At 39.4% G+C, this 23,313-nt stretch overlaps 2 protein-coding genes across 22 annotated transcripts in view; one reads left to right on the top strand and one right to left on the bottom strand.

Annotated features, from left to right (window-relative positions):
* Window positions 1–20,109, top strand: part of ASPH (aspartate beta-hydroxylase) — a 105,438-nt gene extending 85,329 nt beyond the window's left edge. For all 21 annotated transcript variants that reach the window (XM_071737631.1, XM_071737633.1, XM_071737626.1 and 18 more), the window contains 4 exons: window positions 4,220–4,355; window positions 5,195–5,286; window positions 10,756–10,889; window positions 15,838–20,109. In XM_071737631.1, the coding sequence (XP_071593732.1) occupies window positions 4,220–4,355; window positions 5,195–5,286; window positions 10,756–10,889; window positions 15,838–15,988 (513 nt within the window). In that variant the 3' untranslated portion in view covers window positions 15,989–20,109. The remainder of the gene's footprint in view (window positions 1–4,219; window positions 4,356–5,194; window positions 5,287–10,755; window positions 10,890–15,837) is intronic.
* CLVS1 (clavesin 1) overlaps window positions 19,376–23,313 on the bottom strand; it is a 105,140-nt gene continuing 101,202 nt past the window's right edge. The window contains exon 6 of the mRNA XM_071737639.1: window positions 19,376–21,323. Coding sequence (XP_071593740.1) covers window positions 21,236–21,323 — 88 coding nt within the window. The 3' untranslated portion in view covers window positions 19,376–21,235. The remainder of the gene's footprint in view (window positions 21,324–23,313) is intronic.

Here is a 23,313-nt window from a genome sequence, read left to right as displayed (position 1 = left end):
GATTCACAGTTGAAAGTGTAAACACGAAATGTAAGTTAGATGGATCAAGAAAAATATTCTATAGTTTTATTTCCCTCATAATTCAAGAAAGTACCTTAAGTTTTGAAAGAAAGGAGGTTTGATTCTAATGACATACAATGCTGCAAAGCAGAATTTGAAGTAGGATTCACCAGAAAGTGGCAAAAAACCATTGAAGACATTAGTTTTATTAATTTCTTAAGTACTCCAACTTCTGCAGGTATTTTGGTTGAAAAGCATGATTTCCCCATTCCACAGAGGAAAAATCAGTCAGTAGTTATTTCTTATTGCATCATCTCATTATGTTCCTCTTACATCTGTGTGGGGTGTGTGGGATGTGCTACCAAATCCCAACCATAGAATTTGATGCAGAAAACCTCTGTATGAAGGGCAAAGCACTGGAGGTCCTGGCCCTCTCTCCCTGTATTTCACCCCTTGTTAAATGTGAACAAACTTTTCAGTATGTTGGTAGCTTAACAATGCCAGCTGAGGTTTTCTGTGTGGCTGAGACAGTGCTAAATCCAGACAGGCAGCTCTTTTTGGCTCATTCAACTAAAAGCACAGCCATGGTCAGTAGCATCTTACAGGACAAACCTGGCTTGATTTTGTTACAAAGGGTCATGGAGTTTCTTTGATCTGGAGATGAAGATGTGAATTTTGCTTTTGAAGAAAAACATGCTTTTTTTTTTTTTTTTTTTTTTTTTTTTTTTTTGGTATCCCCAGTTTAATAAATCCTTCTAAGGAGCATTCAGCTCACCTCACTGTAGCCATGCAGACATGAGGCATATTGTCCATGCTTGTGGTCTGTTTTAGAGGTCAAAAAAAGAGGTATATCCAGAGGATGTTTAATTCTTACTATGTTAAATAATTGTCTAGGGATGGCATGTCCCCCTTTCTGGTGTTAACTTTCCTACTGCCTGACTAAAAAAAGAAGCCTAGGCAATTAATTTAGGCTTGATGTTTAAGTTCCTGGTGAATTAGATTAAAGACAAACACATACAATAGTGAGTTCACAATTACTTACTTCCTGGGATGTCTTAAAAAAGAGGAGCCTTTTGGTTTCTTTTATTTTTTTTTTTTTTTTTTTAAGGGATGCCTATTGTGGTGGTAAATCCTGGTTAGTGTTACTCTGGAAGCATCTCTTCAGCTGCTACCCAATATGCTTAAGTTTTTTTGTAGTTTCCTTGAAAGAAGGATGTCAAGTGATTTATGTGGAAATGTTCTGTTAATGTTTCTGATCCACAGTATTTTCTGGACTTTGGATTTTCGCATTCAGGAAAATTTCTTGTTTGAGCTGACCTAAAAGGAAACCTTACTTTTATATTTGAAAACTTATAATTGCCACAACTACCTTGGGGCAATTAGCTTTCCATGGATGGTCTTCCTGAATCATTGCATTATTCTCTGGTACCTTTTTGTAAAATCTCAGTGTAGCATTATTTGAGTCTGGTGCTCATTTAAAAAAAATAAAATAATAAAAGAGCTACAATGATATTGAGTCCCAGAGTCTTTTCACCAGTCTGAAACTGACATGTAGGTAATGACCTGGGTGACTTTCTCCTTTCCTCATATTCTGTCCATTGACTTTTGGAAAGGACCCAGCAGATGCTTCTCCAGTAATATACTACAGTGAATAGCTGATTGATTAAAGTAGATCTTGTATTGTCAGTTGTCTGTGATGACTTAGATTTTATTAATTGAATATTTAAAGTGCATCAAGAGAAACACAGAAAAAGAATGAAAGTACTGGCAACAGCACATATCCATGACACTTGAGAGCTAGGGCTTAATGGTTTAGCTAATAATAGCTAAACATTCATATTTAATGGAGAAATGAAATTAAAAATATACATTTAAACTCTGAATGGTTTCTTTAAGGGGAGCCTTGTGTTGAAAAGAGTAGAGATTATGTATACAGCTGCTGATGTTCAAGCACTCTGAGTGACCAAAAGGATGTAAGGAATCTATTTCAAAAGGTTTAACATAACACCCCCTACTTTAAGTCAGCAACGTTCCCCATCAGAGACATTCTAGCTTCTTTGTGATTATTCTCCTACTTTCATAAGCCAAGTGAAAAAAGATTGAAATCTTTACCATGATTTTGTTTTATAGACCAGTGGATCAAAATGGACATGCCATTGGTAGCTATGCCTCACATAAGAGATAGTAACCTCTTACTCTCTGCCTGTGTCTTTTATGACCGTGCATTTGAAAGGGTTTGACAGTATAGAGACTTTTAATATAATAGTCACACATAAAAATAAAATTACATTAAAAAAATCCCTATTTAAGTATAGTAATGTCTTTGCTAATAAAACCTACACTACCAGATGTAAAGCAACTGTAAACTTCCATTATTGTTAGGAACAGTGTTTAAAAAGCCATATGGAGGTTTATGGGAATCAGCTGCTAGAAAACAAGTACAAATGCTCCCGATGCTGTTTGCCATCTGATTCTTCACTTAAAATCAGGATATTGTACTGAATGTAATATGAATTTATTACTCTAACCTGGGGCTCGAATCCCTGTGTATTGTGGAGCATAAGCTTTTTTTTTTTTTTTCTGTAGATACCAGCTCCAGGATCTAGAGCCTAAAGTCCAAGTCCAGTACTTAGCCATTATGTTTTAATGGTGTTACATATTATATTTAAAGTATGCCAAAGAGTCTGTAAAATCAAGGAGATCAAGGTTGAGCTGTGTTTGAACTCCTGTAACTCTCCTCTTCCTTTCTACCCAAGAGCTGCCTGTTACTAATAGTAAAGCATTCTCAGTTTGTTTTATACATGGTGTCCAGGTTTTCAGGAGTATTGAGATGCTATTGATTCCTGTGCAGGTTAGATATCATAGAATCATAGAATTGGCTGGGTTGGAAGGGACCTCAGAGGTCACCAAGTCCAACCCTTGATCCACTCCTGCTGCAGTTACCAGACCCTGGCACTGAGTGCCACATCCAGTCTCTTTTTAAATATCTCCAGGGACGGAGAATCCACCACCTCCCCGGGCAGCCCATTCCAATGTCTGATCACCCTCTCAGTAAAGAAATTCTTTCTAATGTCCAACCTAAACCTCCCCCGGCATAACTTGAGACCGTGCCCTCTTGTCTTGCTGAGGGTTGCCTGGGAAAAGAGACCAACCCCCCCCTGGGTACCCCCTCCTTTCAGGGAGTTGTAGAGAGTGATGAGGTCTCCTCTGAGTCTCCTCTTCTCCAGGCTGAACAGCCCCAGCTTCCTCAGCCTCTCCTCATAGGATCTGTGCTGGAGTCCCTTCACCAGCCTGGTTGCCCTCCTTTGGACCTGCTCCAGGACCTCGATCTCCTTCCTAAACTGAGGGGCCCAGAACTGGACACAGTACTCGAGGTGTGGCCTCACCAGCGCTGAGTACAGGAGCAGAAAAAATAAAACCATTTAGGAGCTAGTTCAAAATCAGTTATAAGAATTCAAATCATTTCATATCCAACATGTTAGGGAAGAAGTCTGCATGGGTGAATGCTCCCTGTTACCTTTTTTTCTTTTATCTGAGGGAGCAGGAGCAGTTTGAGGAAACAGAGAAGCACTTGTAATATCTTTTAAAGTTTTCTAATTTTATTGATCTGATCACTTTCATTTGAGGCCTGTGTAAATGTTATATTTCCCTTTCTCTCCTTCAGCCAGTGCAAAATCAGGTACCCAAGTTCTTATTTCCTTTTGAGTAGGTATGGTAGTGCTGAATCAGTACCAGCATTGTTCTTATGTTCCATTTTTGAAGGCTTAAATCATAACTATCCCCTTAAGTGGTCCGTTTAGATTTGTACTCTTTGACCTGTGATGTTCTGCCAGTGCCTGGAGTTCCAGGTTGTTCGAGTGGTTTTCTAGTTACAGGAATGCTTCCTGGTAATGTGATGTCTTTAAGAAGATCAATATTCTTCCTGGCCTGCAATACAAAATGATCTGATAAAGTCAAGCCTAGGCTGCAAAGAGGCTGGGAATCAGTGAAATTTTATGATCCCAATGTAATGTGATCTGAGGAATGCTGTGAATGTTGTTTTCCCTGCCTTAACATGTCAGAAGGGAATTGAATACAAAGAAGCTTGATAATGCTGATCAACATTTTTTAGTGCTTTTAAATTAAAAAAAAAAAAATTAATAATGGCAAGGAAACATAAAAATGGTACTAAAGCCACACACAGTAAGTTTTCAGTGCAGTAACATGGCTCTCACAACAGTCCTTAGAAAAAAGTTGGAAGATCATTCGGGATGAGGGGCTTGCTGTGATGGATAAAAAAAGAAGCCTCTTCCTGCCTGAAGATGAGAACCTACGAGAAAAAGGAGACTGGAGCCAGTTTACCTTATGGCAACAAGGTAAAACATTTCATATTTCTTCTCTTTTCCCATTTTCACTTTCTAAGATTAGTGCACTACTCTAAGGAGTAGTGACACATGTTTTTTCAGAATAATTTTTGTAATCGATGAATCTGTAGAAGAAGGGAACTACTAAAATAGTGTTTGGGACCCCTGGAACAGTGAACAAGAGTTCTGTGTTCTAAACAGTGTTGTTGCCAAGCAGTTCTAAGAATCCCGTGAGGATAATGCTCCTCTCTGGAGAAGCTGCCAACATTTTGCATGGTAGTGCATAGCACAGATCAGCCTCAGGGAAGATAGGAACAAAGGAAAAGGCACATCCTCAATATGGTGTGCTCAGTTAGGTGAGATTGGTCTTTAAAAAAAATTTCAATTAAAGTTGTAAAGAAAGTTTCAATTAAAGTTATAAGAACACAACTTTAATACACCTGCTGCCCTGTCAGTGAGATGTGCAGTGGGAAACCCAACTATTGGAATGACCTTGTATTCTTATAAGCCTCTGCATATGAAAGAGTACAGTAAAACAAAACATTAAAAGCAACTTCTATAAAAATATAACCTGATTTGACATGGTACAGTGTTGGTTGTTTTTTTTCCATACAGCCTTATTAATGCTTATCCTTTTATAATTATGTTAAAAAAATGGATAACTTAAAAGCAAAGATGTGCAGGCTGCTCTAATATTACAATAGGTAGGTACTTCTGTTTCACAGTCTGTAAAATGGGGAAAATAATATTCATCTGTGTTTCAGTGTCCGCTCTTTGACAGCTTTGTTGCTCTTCTGCAAAGCAGAAAACAAGGAAATGCTCATTCATTGCCTTATCCTTCTTTTCACTAGGAAGAAAAAATGAGAATGCTTGTAAAAGTGTTCCAAAAACATGTGCTTTATTGGAAAGATTCCCAGAAGCTACTGGCTGCAGAAGAGGGCAGGTACCTGGCAAATATCTTCATTTTTGCAAATTTCTAATGATGGGAGCAGGTGATTTTGAGGAATGTGTGTAGAGGGATGCATGACCTTGGTATATTTAATGGTGCCTCAAGTACACAATGAATTTAACAGTAAAAATGTGCCAATTTTAGCCCTCAGCAAATACAAGATGAAATATGTTAGCTGAAGCCTTTCAATGGACTCTTTAGTCGAGCCATTTTACCTTGTGTTTCTTGGGAGCTTGTGGTAAGTAAGCAGTTACTTGCCATGGGTAAACCAATAAATAATGACTTGCTAAACCTCAGACCTAAGCAACCTTCTCTGACTCACAGCTTTGAGCAGCACGTTGGATTAGGTCCTTTCTAACCTGATTTTTTTTTCTGGTCTAAACCTAATTTTACAAGACCTGAATGTCTGAATAGTCACTGAATAGTGAGCTTTATTCTCATTGCAATAAACTTCACCCATCTGCCCCAGCCTGGCTGCATTAGACAGAAGGAGAATCACCTTATGGAAACCAAACAACAATATTGCTGTCACATGCTTCTTTTCTATAGGTAGAGGAAGGAAGTTTTACATCCATGAGCAGTGGACTTGGGTGCCAACAAAGTTGGTTTCAAGTGTGTTACGAATTAACCTCATTAAGTAATGCAGTAGACTTATATGGTATGGATCTATGACTATGCAGCTGAATTATTGGCCCAACACAGATGTCATGTGATTCAGTAGCACAGAATTTTTTATTAATTTTTTTTCAAGTTTTTATATTTTATCTGTAATGACTAGATGAGAATAATCTTTGCACACTGCAAAAGTAAGGGTTCAAAAGTTAAAAACCAGCATAATCCTTATTCAGAGCCTTGAGAGTAGATGTTCAGTTTTTTCACCAGACTCTTGCTTTTGATATGCAGAAGCACACTCGATCACTACTGTTGTGGGAATGAACAAGGCTATTGTTTCAGTGATTTTAGCAAAGGTTGGTTGTAGTGAATGTGGGGGATGAGAGAGTCCATCACTCTCGGTGTGGCTTAGCAGCAAGAAAGAAGTTTTTAATGGCATCCATAGCCAAAATGGATCTGTCCCAGAGAGAAAATTCTCTTTGAGAGCTGCTACTTTGTTGATAATTTTTTGGCACCCCACATGTTTTGCTGCCACGTTGTGTATTCACAGCTGTAGCTGTAGTCATGTTTTGAACATAATAAATGTAAAATAATCTGAAAAATTGTGCTGTAGAAGGGGATGCTTAGGACAATTTTAGAATCACAGAGTCATAGAATATGCCAAGTTGCCAGGGACCCATCCAGATCATCAAGTCTGATCCTGTTCCTGGATCCCCCAGGATCACACCATGTGCCTGAGAGCATTGTCCAAATGCTTCTTGAACTCAGGCAGGCTTGGTGCTGTGACCACTTCCCTGGGGAGCTTGGTCTTATGCTAGCTGTGCCTCAGGTTATTACTGAAGCACTTGGAAGCAATGGGAACAAACAAAATCAGGAAATTAAGAATTCTGTGGTAGATGGGCCGTTTGGATTCTTTGGGCATCTTGCATATTGACAAAGATAAAAGCAATTCTACATAATCTACCTAGTCAGTGCTGTTGGGAGACTATATAGAACAATAGCAAGTGATCAAACTATTGAGGGGACAGCAAGAAAGCTGGAGAAGGACTTTTTTACAAAGGCATGTAGCAGTAGGATGAGAGGGAATGGTTTCAAACAGGAAGAGGGTAGATTTTTATTAGGTATTAAGAAGATATTTATTATCTGTGAGAGTTGTGAGACACTGGCACACCCAGAGAAATTTTGGATGCCTCATCCCTGGAAAAGTAGTCAAGGCCAGGTTGGATGGAGCTTTGAGCAGCCTGGTCTAGTGGGAGGCATCCATGCCCATGGCAGGTGGGTTGGAACTAGATGATCTTCATGGTCCTTTCCAACCCCAACCACAATATGATTCTATGATTTTTCTTTAGAAGAGCAGTAAACTAAAAGCACAGGTACTTTTAATTCTATGTGCTTTTTAATGTTCAGAGATTTACATTACAACCACAATAACACATTGGTAGTTCAGGACAATTTATATATAAGTACGTAAGTACAAAGCATACATATAATTCACAGATATATCTAGACTGATCTATGCCAACAAGCAACAAATGCTGTTTGTGGAAGAACCTGCCTTGCAGGAGAACAGAACAAGAGGAATGGTCTTGAGTTGTGCTGGGGAGGTATAGATTAGATATTAGAAGAAACTTCTTCACTGTAATGGTAATTAAACACTGGAACAGGCTGCCCAAGGAGCTGGTTGAACCACCATCTCTGGAGATGTTTAAAAGATGTGTACATGTGGTGCTTAGGGACATGGTTTAAACACTGGTCTTGGTAAGTTAGGTTAATGTTTGATAGAATTAGATTATGGTTGGACTTGCTGATCTTAAAGGTCTTTTCCAGCCAGAAAAATTCTGTGATTTTGTGACAGTAATCATTCTTCAGTGCTGGTATATTTGCATTAAAAAACATGGGATATTGTTATCTCTGGATTCCATTAGGGTCTGAAAGGGCAATCAAGGGACAATACTGCAGTGTAGCAGAAGTGGTGGGTCGAAGCATCTTTGTTCACCATGACCACTGGAGCATATAATTTTCTGTCACAAGAAACTGCTGGTGAGCTGAGACCTCTGGTGATGGGAACAGCTAAGGCATTAGACACATGCTGCCTTCTGCTGATTTGACGAGCAAGCAATACCTTAAACCCTAAGATTTACCAAAATTACATTACCCCATTCTGATGTTCACATTTCTCAGTTGAAAGAAATGCTTCTCACCACTGTCATGTGTTATCTGAATTTCCTGTTCATTGCATTGCTGTAGAGTCACAGAAGGATTGATGTAGAAAGGGACCTCTAGAGATTGCTTAGTTCAACCCCTTGCTCCAAGCATGATGAACTAGAGCAGGTTACCCAGGTCTGTGTCCAGTCAAGGTTTTGAATGCCTCTGAGGACAGAGACTCTACAACATCTCTGGGAAACATGTTCCAATGTACAGTAAAAAAGCTTTTCCTTATGTTAAGTGGAACTTCCTTTATTTATCTGTGTGTTCATTGCCTCTTTGCATTTCACCAGATAATGCTGAGAAGAGCCTCCCTCTATCTTCTTCACTTTTTCCATCAGGTATTTATACACGCTCATAAGATTCCCCCTGAGCCTTTTCCTCTCCAGTCTGAAGCATCCCAACTCTCTCAGCTTCCCCTTGTATGTCAGAAGCTCCAATCCCTTAATCACCTTTATAACTCTCCACAAGACTTGCTCCAGTATGTCCATGTCTCACTCACAGTAGGTTGCTCAGAACTGGACCCAGCACTCAAGATGTCTTGTCAGCTTTGAATGGAGACGAAGGATCACCCTTCCTCAACCTGCTGCCAAAGCTTTCCCTAATGCAGCCCTGGAGGCTTTTGGTTGTCTTTGCTGCAAGGGCACGCTGCTGGCTTGTATTCAAATTGTTGTCTATGAGGAACCCATGGTCTTTTTCTGGGAAGCAGCTTTCCGTACAGTTGTCCACCAGCATGTATTAGTACATTAGTATAAGTACTGATGCAGAACATTGCAAATCCCATTGTTCAGCATCATACATTCCCATTTGCTCTTTTCTCCAGTCTGCCAAGGTCTCTATGGCAGCAAAAAAAGATAATGTATCAGCCATTCCTCTCCAGTTTTTCTATAATCTCCAGTTTTGCTGAAGGGGATGCACTCTGTCCCATCATCTGACTCATTTGTTAAGCTATTAAACAGTGTTGGACCCAGTACTGAGCCCAGGGGTACACCTCTGATGAGTGTCTTCCAGCTGGACTTTGTGCCTCTTATCCTAGCCCCTTAAGCCTGGCTGAACTCCCAGTTTTCAATCCACCCCAGTGTCAACTTCCCTAGTTTCTATTTGATCTGTTTGTCAGTGAGGATGTTTATGGCAGACAGCATTGAAAGTCTTAATAAAGCTGAGATAAACAATATCCACTAATCTCCCCTAAGGCACCAAGTTAGACATCTCAGCACAGGAAGATGGTTAAGTAAAATTCATAAATCCATGTTGACTGTTCCCAGCCACCTTCTTTTCCTTTATGTGTTTTGAAATGGTTGCCAGGATTATTTTCTCCATCACTTTCCCAGGGATCAAGGCAGACTAGCCTATAGCCTATGTATCTTTCACCCTTAGATTCTCCTCCTTCCTGAAGACAGGAAGAACATTTGTTTTCTACCAGCCCTCCAGGACTTCTGCTGGTTGCTATGACCTTTCAAGGACTATTGAGTGTGGATTCACATTATCCAGCTCTCTCAGCACTCAGGAGTGGATCCCATCAGGACCCATCGACTGATTTGTTCATTTTAAGTGAAATCTAACCTGATCCTTCTCCCCTGAGTGTAACTCATCTTTGCTCCAGTCTTTTCCACTGGTCTTAAGTGCCTGGGTTTCCTGAAGGTCAGTCATACCAGTAAAGGTTGAGGATAAGAAGGTATGTAGTGCCTCAGCTTTTTCCATGTCCCTTGTCATTAGATCTCCTACCTCATTTAGCAGCAGGGTTACATTTTCCCTGGACTTCCTTTTACTGCTGATGTATTTGTAGAAATATTTCATGTTGTCTTTCACTTCCATCTCCATATTCAATATCAGGAAAGCTTTGACTTTGCTACAGTCATCCCTGTCTTCTCAGAAAGTGTCTCTACAATCTTCCTGGGTGACCTGACCAGGTTTCCAGCTCTTGTGTGTTTCCCTTTTGTGTAGCAATTTTGTCTGGATCTCCATTCTTCCTGCATATGGGAATAAGCATTCTTGAGCTTGGACAAGGTGATCCTTGAAGATCAATCAGCTGTCCTAGACCCCTGTTCCCTTCAGCACTGAATCTCATGTTGGTTTTTTTTCCAGCAGATCCCTGAGCGAGCCAAAGTCTTCTCTTCTGAAGCTGTGGGTAGTAATTCTGCTTTTTGTCTTTCTCCCTTCTCTCATGACCCTGAGCTCCACCATCCCATTTCTCAGCCAAGGCTGACAGTGACCTTCACAACTCAGTTGTCATCTGAGAGGGGTCACCCACTCTGGCTGACACTGGCCTTGTGTCTCCTCTGGTCTATCCTTTTAAATTTTGAGTCTCTGTAAGTCTTTCCATTGGCAAGAAGGTATTTTTCTGATTGTACATAGGAGATAATTATTTTCAGGTTGAAATATGAATCCAGATTATTTTAAACAAAATGAAAAATACATTTCTTTACACACACACCTGGATGCACCCACACCCCACAAGACATGGTTTTTTTGTAGCATTTAATGCCTTTAGGATGTAAGAAAGGTCAGTTGTTGCTGACACTCAAAAAAATAGGTGACATTGGACTTTTAGCCCATCATCAAAGATGAGATGTAATGAAGTCCTGAACTCCTAGCAGTATGGGTGTGAAGCTGGGAGTGTTGAAGGCTGCCTCTCTCTTCTTGCAGATCAAATATTCAATCATGCACCCGGGGACTCATGTTTGGCCTCACACAGGGCCCACCAATTGTCGGCTGAGGATGCATTTGGGTTTGGTGATACCCAAGGAAGGCTGCAAAATTCGGTGTGCCCAAGATAACAGGTACAGTTTGGGGTTCCTCAAGGCTGAAGAGGGGGTGGGACTGCATGTAATGAAAAAAAAAAAAAAAAAGAAAAAAAAAAAAAGAGGGTGTTCTACTGATCAGGAGGTATAATATATTTAATTGAGCAATTTACACCCTAACTCTTGGTACAAATATATAAATATAATTTATCAAACAATACCAGAAGAATCTTGGAAGACAAACCTGTTCTTCTCTGCTATAACATGGAAATAAAGGTGAGTTTAGTCCTTGAAGTCACTCTGTATTTATTTGTGTAATGCCAGACTAATATACTTGCCAATGGAGTCCCTCTGGTTATTTTGATTTTTTTTGTTTGTTTGGTTTGGTTTTTTTATTCAGAATTCTTCACTTATTCAGCAAAATCTGAGCCTAAGCTATACCTACTTTCTCACCACCATAACAGAAGACTTTGATGTCTTCTTTGAAGCTTCCTTCCTTCGTACTAGTGTTATAACCCAGTTTAACATATTCCAGTTTAAGTTAATTTGAAGATGAACACATCTCTGAAGTATAACCAATGAGTAACACAGGTAGCAAATTTCTTGAAAGTGCATTTTAAATAAGAATTCTCACCCTTTAGGGAAAAATTATGCAGACTTGGAGACCAGTTCTGACTATGTTTCCCCAGTGCAAAAAACAAAACAAAGTTCAATAGTCCCACATTTACAATCAGGGCATATCATGGTTTGGCTTTGCAAACGAAAATTTAAGAAAATCAGGGCATATACTCCCCTGGGAAATATGCACAACTGTGATATGTTTTTGTATGATATTATTAAATGCAGACAGAAAAAACCATAGTATTAACTATATTGCTTTTTGCTTACAGACTTAATTTTCTGACACATATATGAAATTATAATGATGCTTAATGTCTATACATACGGTTTTGGACATTCTGTGTCTTGCCTGCATCCATCAAGCATTAATTTTGAAATCTTTTCATGGTAGTAATGTACAGATAGATATAGTTGATACTGAGAAATGAAATCCCTCTCCTGTCTGCATGATTGAGCAAAGATATTAAAAAAAAATAAATTGAAAAAAAGCTATAAGAAATTCTTAGAATTTTTGAGGGTAGAAGTTTCCAACAGTTAATAACAAAAAATATTGTCATTACAGACTCCTAGCAACATATAGCTTATTTAATAATCTGTCAGTCAGTGTTACAATCTATGCTGCCTACATCTCAGTAGTAATGGACCTTCACTGCCAGTATTCCAATCTGATATTCAAAATAAGTTTAAGATAGACATCTGGATGGATGGTAGCTGGTAGCTGACTGTCTTAGAGGATGAATATGGGTAGAGTCTTTTCACTTGAGGACAGCTTTGTGAATTCAGAGAGGTGACAGGTGAATGTCATTACCATTAGGTGGCTCTTTAGTGGCCCAAAAGAAGTTATGGTTTTGGGGTTTTGATCTGCTGCCAAGAGAGCAGTTACCCACAGCTCACCACCCTTTATTATGGGGGGCACCTTTCTTAACCCCATCAGAAGCTGGGGTGTGAACATCAGGGCTGGTGGTGTGAACAATGAACTTAAGGACCCCCAAAGTCTAGAGTGGAGAAACACTTGGTGCTGACAGTCTGCAGACCGAAGACTTCAGTGTCCCTTCTGCTAAACCTGCTCCTGTTCCTCTGGCTTGCTCGTCTGAAATGTAAAACCTGAAAGAGCTGACTACAGCCTGTGCTGGAATGTGTTAACTTCAGCTACTCTTGGCAAGAGCCTTACACTCTCACAGGCAGGATTTTCCCTGGAGGCACTGAGAGTGTGCCTGCTGATGGTAATGAAAGGGATTTTGTGTTTACATCCCCTTGGGAAAGAGGAGGTGGGTGAGCTACTGTGGAAGGGAAGGGTGCCAAGAGGAAATCCTACCTTGGGAATTTTCAGTTTCTCCTCCTCCTGGTGGTTCAGAGCAGTGGTAAACCAGTAGTGTCAAATAGGAGAGCTGGCTTAGGCATGGAGGTCAGCATACCAGAGTCTTGCCTTTTCAGGCCTCCTGTCTCACTGCTGTGTGTATGAGAGAATGGGAACAGTGACAATTTTGAGCACAGCTACATCTGTGCCACCCAGTGTGGGTGTTTAGAGCAGCAGTGTTAGGGTGTAACTTACTCTTTGATGAACAAGGCAACTCAGCTCTGTCTAGCATGGTGTGTTAATCCACTTGCAGAAGATTCTTCATGCAGTTGGTAGGAGCTGCTACACCTCATTGGCATTCAATACAGTTAGAGTAGTTTTAGATGATTTGGCCGTTTTGAAGACCAAGACCTGTAAAGTGTAGGGTACGATGCACAAAAACAGTAGGTAAATAACATCCAGTTATCAAAATTGAACATCTCCATCAGACAAGGTAATCATGTTTTGAAATGAAGATGCAGAATTACAGCCTTTTGCAGAAACCAGTCCAAGACCTCACTTATTACAGGTGCCACTAGAGTTCTGCAAGTGATGGAGAAACTACCCTGAAGTGGCTCAGCACCAGATCAGAACAAAACTCTCCCTCTGGCCCCACTGTGAAGTGTTTCTCACACCATGAAGACTTCTAGAAAAATATTTATTTGCATGTTAATGGTAGGGTTTGTAATCCATTCAAATGGGGCTAATAGTTCTGTCAACTTTATGACTTTTCCTTTGTTGTGCAAAACAGCCCTTCCCATTATGATGCAAATGATAGATCCTGGGTTTTAACCTCTGAAGCTACTTCATCTGGGTGCTTGGAGGTTTTATTGTCTGTAACTGAGCTTCACTTTCAGGCTATTTAGGGCAGGATTTTGCATTATTAGGATATTCAGGAAAGGATTTTTCAGGCTTAATTTAACTAAAAACAAACCTCACACCCCCACACAGTCACCCACGGCCACACACCTACCCATCCCCCACTCTTTAGGAGGTAACACTGTCAATTATTGCCTGGTCTGACTGTTATTCATCCATCCTCACCTGAAGAGGTATAATCAGGTACCTACTTTTGTCCTGCTGCAATGCAAAAAAAGTTTGCTTTACTCATGCCAATGCCTGACAATAGACATCCCATGTAACACAAAAACTGCTGCTGTGTCTAAAATACAGCGAGTAAAGACTAAGATCTGAGGGACAGCAACAAACAAGTAAGCACACTGATTTTTTTGACTTGTTGTGACATTGTATCAGTAGTGGTCACTGATCAGGGACTGATTTTTGGCATTGTCAGGTCTGCATTTAACCGGGTGTTAAACCTCTCTTCAAAATTATGAATCCAGACCTCAGCAGGTTGGAGTTGCCAGCAGAAACTTCTTGAAGTCTAACAAAGCAAATGCAAAGAAAATTGACAACAGATCACCTCACAGGTGATGACTGGAGAGAAAGAAGCTTTGAAAAAAATTTGATTTAGGGGCTTAGATGGTGAGTTGAACATGAGCCACAGTGTGCTCTTGTCTTGCTGAAGGCTGGCTGTGTGCTGGGCTGTGATAGGAAATGCATAGGAAGCAGTTTGAGGGGAGAGACTTATTCCCTCTCTGCTGCACTCAAGACAGTTTGACAGTGGGTGACAGTGGGTGCAGTTTGGGCAAAAAAAGCACCTTGGTAAATACACAGACTGCAGTGGAGAAGTAAGTAGGTGATGAGGAGAGTGGAGTGTGTGACACATGAGGGGAGGCTCAGAAAGCTGGAGTCTGAAAAAGAGAAGGCTAAAGGGGAGCCTAGTTACCTTTTCCACTTCCTAATGGGCAACTGTGCAGAAGACTGTGCCAGACTCTTTTTGGAGGTGTACAGTTATAGAATGAGCAGTAATGGACACAAGGAAGAAGTGATGGAAATTCCATCCAGAAAGAAGGAAATCTGCATAATGAGGTTATGAGTCTGCATGAGAAGATGGTAGAATAACCCTGACTGTACACACTCAAAAATCTACTAGTTGAGAACCTGAGATACTCCATCTAGTTTCAGAGTTGGACCTAACTTTTCAGTAAGTCTTACTCTGAGCAGAAGCATGGACCAGGTGCCTTTCCAAGGTTTCTGCCAATCTAAATCATACTGTGATTTTTTTTTTCCTTCGTGAAGCTGGCAGGAACACTGATTGTTCTGACAATTGGTACTCCCCTCTACATTGCCTCTTGGTGTTGCTTTAAATCTAACAATTTTGTTAATTTTTTTTAAAAACCAAGCCACACTGAATAGCTTGTGTGCATCTTTTTGTGTGAGTACCAAAACTACAGATCTTGGAAAAGTACCACTGTTAAAACTTGGCTTTGCCATGACTTAGTGAATGCTCACCCAGGGTACTTACATCCTTACAGTGATCTGCTCTGCCTTAACAGTAGTTGGCAAGCAGAGGGGCTGTATTTTATGTGATCTCATCCTTTCAGTTCAGCTTTATCAGTTTGAGTTAACCCACTGCACGTGATGGCATTGCAGCCTTCCTTTGGTGCGAACTCTCTAGACCATGTGTTTTAATGGATTTATCCCTGAAATTTTAAGCATAAAAAAAGCATAAAAAGGGCATAAAAAAAGCAGATCATTTTACTGTAGTTTGTTTTCAAACCATGTGACCATATTACTGGTTATTCCTTTTGTTTCAATTACTCATGTTGTATGTATCTGATTAGAAAAGGAGAAAAGTTGATATACTGCAGCAGTAGGATGCCTCCTCCCTGCGTGTTGGACTTAACTTATTAAAAGTGTATGAATAACAAATATTATAAATGTCTGAATGTGTACATAGGCATAAATATGCAGAATGAGGGGAAACAATCAGTAATTTGAATGTCTATTGCAGAGATCTTTCTGTAGTTTCAGTTAAAATCCAATCTCTTCATATTAGGTAGTGAAATCCTGACTGTGCAATATATACTGATTAAATCCTTGTATGTCAAAGAGTTCATATATATCTTGCCTGCTCCATGGTGCTTCATGTATTACACTAAAGTATGTTCTTTTTTGTGTTTGCAGAACATGGGAAGAAGGGAAAGTTCTTATTTTTGATGACTCTTTTGAACATGAAGTATGGCAGGATGCTGAAACTTATCGCCTGATATTCATTGTGGATGTGTGGCACCCTGAGCTAACAGCACAAGAGAGACGAACCCTTCCTGCTATTTGAGGGGTTACTTATGATGTGAGAAGCAGAGGAGCTTTAACCCCTTTGGAGTATGCCAAGAGGATTAATTTATCCAGCATACAAGACCTACAAGTATTGTAAGAATTAAGAGATAAGGACAACATTCTACAGTCACAAAGGACTTGATTTAAAAAAAAAAAAAAGAAAAAAAATTTTTGTTGTTTTATACTGGTACAGCACTGATATGTTTGTTGTTTTGGGTTTTTTAATTTTCTGGATGCAAGTTTGAAAACACAAAACTTATCAGCCAAAGAGCAACAGGTCTGGATTTTCAAGCTGAGGAATGTGCAGATGCTTTTGTCATACCTGTATTCTGTGTAAAAAAACAATCACCTGCCTGACCATGTTCAGGCATGAGATCTGTAGTTCTATATCTGGGAAATGCTTGCTAGACTACCTGGGAAAAACATGTAAGATATTTACAAGTATGTGCACGAAACCAACTTTGAAAATTAGTATGCAGTTGTAATGTTATCTGCTTTAGGTATAGAACATGTATGTCCCTATATTACCAACTATAGATAATGTGAATGTGTTATGTGTTTTGTATTTTTTTCTACCTGAGTAACTGTATTTTTCTAGCATAATTTTGAACAAATCTTAATCACTATTTTTAAATAGCAATCTGTATGTAAGTGCATCTCAAGCTACAAGCAGAAGGAAAACACTATAGATTTCATTTTTGCCAAGCGTGGCCTTCTCTCTCCTTCTTGGTAATCCAAACAGAAATTTGCATCATCAGCTGCTTAGTGAAGCTTTGTTCTTCTAAAACAAAATAGTTCTCTTAGTTAGCAGGCAACCTTCAGTTTGATAATGTGATTTTGGAAGTCATTGAGCAAATGTGACAACTGTAGGTTCAGATTTTAAAGTACTTGACAGTTCTTAGGACTGTATGGTGAGCTGCTGCTTCTCCTTTCTTTACCAAGGCTTTAGTAGTGATACCTATTTTCCACCCAGCAAGAGTCTGAGGCAGCTCCTTCCAGGGACTCCTTCAGCAGAAAAAATATATGAAGAATTTCTTGTGCTTTGGGCAGAAGGACAAGGTCTGACTTGGTTTCCTGCCGGAATGCAGTGCAGGCAAAGAGCTTCAAGTCATTGTATTAACTTCTGCTGCCAGAATCTTACAGAGCACTAGAATGATCCTTTAACTGACCTATTATTATTATTATTTTCCTTGTCTTGAAATGTATGACATAGTGCTGAAGTGGTCCAATTGCAGTACCGTTTACATTATGCTCTGCATTTGCCATCCAGGATTTACTGAATGGTAAAAAGGCCTTATTTTCAAGAAAAAAAAACTTGACAGATATTTAAGCAGTCAGTGGGTCTTTTGCCTCAGAACTGTTTGATGGGAGATGGAAGGTATAGGACCTTTCACTGTTAACTTCTAAGAACACTAACATGAAAGAGAGACTTGAGGCTGTACTGGTGATGTTTATAGCTGTCTGTTCTCTACTTGCCTGCAAAACCAGCAAGGTGTGGATAGGTGTGCTGGGATGCTCAGGGCTTGCCAAGAGTAGGGGCATCAGAACTGGGGGTTGTGAGAACCAAACACTGAGCAAGTAGACATTGAGGCTATTTAGTCTCCACAGCTTTGTCTTTGTTGTCCAAAAGACACTGAACAGTCATCTTATTTGTTTAGTGTTCAGTGGTTTAGTACTGCAGAGACTACATCATGGTACCTGAGCATCTTGATGAGAATGTCGTGTTTACTGAAACAAAATAGAGATGAGAGCTTTGATTCCCATAAAGTGAATGCTTTTCAGATTCCATATTGTACTAGGCAATTAAATCTTGTAATGCCATATAACACTTGGTGATTACACCATAAATTAGTGTAGCCAGTTTCTGGAGGGATGCACTTTAACTTCCTTTTCTGACTATTAAGCTTATAAAGCATCTCTGTTCCAGAGTCAGTTTTAGACAGCTGTGATAATTAAGCTTTAATGTGTTGTCCATATCAAAACCAACACTGAGGCTGTACACAGTATACAAGAAAGTAACAGTTCTCAGTGAACCATCATGAAAACTAAAAAGATTTATAAGTTTCATGCTTAAGAAAATAAAAAAATACCTTTGGAGACTTTTAGGAGAATCATGTGCAAAACTGGAAATGAGTTATTTGTTATTGTGGGATGCCATAATTAAAGCTCTTTTAATCTCCTGGTAACTGTTTAGTCAGATGCTGTGTTTTGTATCTCTGTAAAGTGATCAAACAGTACAAATTATAAACTATTTTGTAATTCTGTAAAATAAAGGCATAGTTTGTAAAGAAGCCAAGAACCGTTTAGACCAAAATATGTGATTTAGGAATATTTTTATTAATGTTGCATTTTAGTTTCTAGAGCTCAGAGGAAATATTAAGCAAGTAGTAAAAAATTTGGAGTTGTATTTGTAACAATCCATGCTGTCATTCAGATTGTTCCTTTGAAGGCTGATTCTTTATTTTTTCAGATTGCAATTGGCAGTTGGATAAAATTGGCAAACAGATAAAAGTAATCTACAAAGATGTGAGTGTACCAGAGCAGCACTGTTTATGGTGTGTAGTCACTACACTACGTTGTGTGGTGACATATTGGCCATTTAAATTCTTAAGTGCCTTGAATATGACAAGGTGTATTCTGGATATCTCCTCCAACACTGAAATGAAACACTGAGATGAATCTATGCTGTGCCTACCTGTCAAGGAGCTGAGAACATATCTTTTTGTTAGGTATCATTACTGGGTTAACTATATACAAGGGAGGGAGATTATAAATATCTATATATATGTAAAACTACACAAATAATGCAGTGAATTGGTGATGTGTTCTTTTCACTATTCATGTTTGCCAACCAGTATTTTGTTTAGAAAAAGATTTTCAACCTAATGTTGTGTAAGACATAAAAGGAGATGTTTGGTTTCTTTTGAACTGGAGAACCACTGCAACTTTTTTTTTTCTTTTAGATGTATTTTCAGATAGAAACAAAAGAGAAAGGTGATTTCCTGTTTTTTACAGCTGTACATACTTGTCAGAATGTTAGATTGTCCATTCCTTCCTGCCTGTAGTTACCTTGCTTGCAAGCACAGAGTCCTGCAGTTAAATGCAGGCATCATACAGTTATATGCAAGGCATCATATGTATTTATTAATGTCACAGCTGAAGAAAGTCAATAATTCTAATCTTCTGTGAGGTGTAACCCTCAATGACTAGAATTTCAGTGGTTTTTTGCACTTCCTGGGCAGAACAAGTCCCACTTGAATGAACAGTGATTGTAACAGATCATCACAAAAATTCAACAGCAGTGGAGGTGAGTGTATTAACAGAGAAAAATTGTAAACCAAGTTATTTCTTCATTAATGCTGCAGTATAATAGCCAATGTCTGTCTTTTTTTTGTGTCTGTTTTTTACTTTCTGCTTTAAGCAAGTTCTCTGTGACAAATCCAAATGCCTGTAAGTCTCCACGAACCCAGGGAAGGGAGATGTGTCCTGTTACCAGGAGATGACATCCTAGTTTTTCTGTAATGAGTGGTAATGACAGGGGAGGGCAAATGGAAGGAATCCCGAAGATAAATGGGCTCAGTCATCTTTGCAAGCTTCTGCTTCTTTTTCTGACTTTAATGTTGCCTTGCTAGGACCAAGCCTTAAAGACTTGCTCTCTATCACAGAGCCCAGGCTTTGTATCAATGACATGCTGCTGCAGAAAAAAGTGAGTCTGGATGAGGTTGTTCTGTACAAATGCTAGTGGGTAAATCCCTGGTGTGTTGATAGGATCTGGAAGGATGTCTTTTCTGCCCTGTGCAGGCATAAACTGTTGTGTTAGATAAAGGCAGTATTTTGTTAATCCATCTGTGAGGGCTGACCATGTCCCGTTGAACTACATGATTGCTTCAGTGTGTTGCTTATGAATTTGGTGGATGTTCCAGAGGCACCAAAAACTCTTCTGCCAACTATCAGCTTGTTTATTTATATGGTTTACACTGCTACCTTTGATATGATTTTGCCAGCCTCTTGTTCTAGCAAAGCATTGATGTATGGCAGTCTAATGGAAGACTGAAGTTGTGTACAGCGGTTGTAATCATTTTAGGAAATAAAGTCACTGCACATGCAATTTGATAACAATTTTTCTTTTATTTCTTTATTCTGGTTTCCGTTTCAATGAAGGGATGGGACTGTCTTTGCAGCTAGAGCAAATAGAGAAAAAGCAAACTGATCTTTGGCATTTCCATTCTATTCTTCCAGATTTCCTTCTAGCAGAAGCTTGTACTGACTAATTAATCCTAAATTTCCCTTTTTTCATTTTAACCACGGCCCACATCTGCAATCAGCATATCCTTCTGGCTACACCTTTCACTGACTTCAGGAGGGAAGGGGGTAAAATGGCTCTGCAGAGCTCTCATTTGCTGTTGTGACCTAAATGAAACAATCTGGATTGAACCATTAATCACTAGTGAATGTGTCCAATGGGTCTCCCTCGCACACACCCCCCACGCACATACATGCACACACACCTAATAGGCTTCTGAGTTGCCTGTGAAAAAAAAAACATGGTTAAAATTAAATAATTGTGGTTGATTGTGTGTGTCTGCTACCCACACAGGACATTCCACTTAGCTCACAGTTTCATAAGGGCTTCAAAATTTAAGAATATTTTTTGATAGATAATGAAATAAGTGAGCCTCCTATAAGCAGGATGGATGAGGCAGAAAAAAAAAATAGTGTTATGTTGAATGGCATTATGCCTTCTATTTTTCTTTAATGCAAAAAACCTTCTGTAAAACTTGAGCATTCTGTAGATACTGCTGTTTCTGCCCTCTGGGGCAGACCAAACTTGATTACAGAGCAAAGTTTAAATTTGAGATGATTTTCTTTAAAACACGTTTAGCTTCCACTTCTATAAACCAAAGCACTCCTGCTGGAGGCTTCAGGAAAACTTCTACTGATACAAATAATTTCTGAAAACAGAGAATGCAGTCCCATCATCTCCAATATTTTAATGTCATGAGCCAAAAAGAAAAAGAAGTCATTTATCTGTGGGCAGACTCCTGTGCCAATAGAAATGTCTCAGTTGGCCACGTGGACAGATGGCTGGTGGCAATTATCACTTGCTCAAGAAACACCAAGGGGTTGTTCTCAAGCAAAACACGTGTGTGTGTGTGTTTGTGTGTGTGCATGTTGTGTGCTCTGCAAGTTTCTGGTAGGGGGGAAGCCTCTTAATGTGTCTGGGTGTTGTTGGGTGGATGGGAGCTCAGTCCAGAGCCAGCAGTGGTTGGGTGTTCTCGTTTTCCCCCTGATCTTCATGTTTCAGCGTGCCGGCTTCCACCACGGACTGGGACCTGGAAGTGAGAAGACACAGATGCTAGCAAAAGCTGCTGCAGAAGCACTCTCCTCCCTCCTGGAGTACCCATTGCTTCATTTCATAACTTCCTTGCTTTTGTCTGGTTTTCACCTTTATGGTTTCTAATGCCTTTGGTGGTGGAATGCAGAAGGAAGTGGAGAAGCATCGCTTGGATTATAAACAGGGATGTGACAAATTGCAGACCTCCCATGCTTTCAAAATACTTTATCCTTAGCTGCTATCCACAACCCTGAATGCATTCAGCAACTTAAAGGCCTGATCTTGAGATACCATGAAATCTGTTGGTGTTTAATCTCTTCTAGGGCAAATCTGCTCGTGCAGCTGCTTTCTGGAAAGTGAAGTCATTTGTACAACTGCTTGCAGGAGTAAGTCTCAGCTCATGCTTGTTACAAATCTTGAGAAAGATAAGTCAATGAAATACATTTTACTTGTATTAAGAGTTTAAGGGTCAGAAGTTCCATGAGTTACCCAAGATCAATGAAGAAGCCAGAACAAAGAAACTTCTGGTGTGCCCAGTCCTGCAATTTATCTCTCTGTCTACGTCCTTGAACAAAAACTTTATTCAGAACAATTCCATAGAAATATTCATTTCTATGTTTAAAATGAGAAGCATAGTTTATCCTTTACTGCTAATAGGGAAAAATAAAACCCACATTAAAAGATGAGTAAACACTAGAGAAGTGGAGCATCATGATTTCTTGCAGTGACAAAAAGCTGAATGGGCTTAAACTAGTGTGAAAATTCAACACCATTTCCTGAGCTGTGTGCTCTAGCATGAGCTATGAAAGGAGGAACCAGTGAGTGTATTGTTACTGAGATTTCTTATCCTTCATTTTCTCTGATTTGAGCTAGGAGTTGCCTCCCTGTTTGGAGTGGGCAGTGAGCTTGAGAGCAAAATCACTCAGTGAACTGGCAACTTCTAAAAAAGGAACTTGTTCAAAGGTAGGGGTAGAATCATTCAGTTTAGACATTTTCATACTGCATAGTATTGTTTTAAAGAGCCAGTTTTCTCATGGATGGTTTTTATAATTAAGGGTAGCTCTCATCCTGTGCAGGATGTGTTTGTGGTTTCCCATTGTTCACTAGGGTAAATCTCAGTTTAAGCCTCAGCTACTTCATGAGATTAGATGCCACTTATCTTTCGATTAGAATCAGTAATAAATTGCATCCTTTGGTACTGCAGCACTTGATCAGCACTGAATACCATGACTGTGAATAACTTGTGTGATTATTTTTCCTGTTCTTCTGCCTTGAGCTTCCTTTAAAGCATAATTAAAAAATTTCATTTAAAAAAAGTCTCCAGAGGAGAGATAACAAAAGCGGGATGCTCAATGGGAAGATCTTATGCCAAAATTTTCAAAGAAAATCTGTTTGTCCAAACGTTTTCACTCTATTTTTTACACTACTTTGACACACATAATGTTTATGACTGCATTTTAATATAGAAAAGCAGCTGATACAGGAATTGTTAATGATACAGGAATTTGCAATTGCCATTGCAAAATGGCAATTTACATATTTCTAGTATGTGGCAGCAAAACCTAATCCTGCGTCTTTGAAACTGATACAAAATGGTTTCAGATCACAACATCATCTGTTTTTTATTTTCTTTTCTGGACTACCAGCATAAATTATTATTAAATAATACCTGACTAACATTTTTCACCAATGTTTTGTTTTCTGTCTAGCCCAGTGCCCTAAACTGAACAGAAAAAGTTGCATATCGTTGCAGCATTTCCCAGCACACAGCAGGAAGTTTCTGCTCTAAGGCAACTGTGAACAAATCTCACAGTCTTGACTTCTGTGCCTTTTCTCATTGCTGCTGATTATCTCTGCTCTCATCTCACTACAGGAAAAAAAAAAAAATCTTGCATCTGTAAAAGCAAGGTAGCAGTTTCTCCCTCATACTGGTACTCAGATGCACGCCAGGTTGGGAGCAGGGTAACCCCACATTCTGTACCCAGGTT

Source organism: Heliangelus exortis, chromosome 2, assembly GCF_036169615.1.
Source record: "Heliangelus exortis chromosome 2, bHelExo1.hap1, whole genome shotgun sequence".
NCBI lineage: Eukaryota > Metazoa > Chordata > Aves > Apodiformes > Trochilidae > Heliangelus > Heliangelus exortis.
Note: the sequence above shows the minus strand (reverse complement) of the source record. Positions and strands in the feature narration are given on the sequence as shown.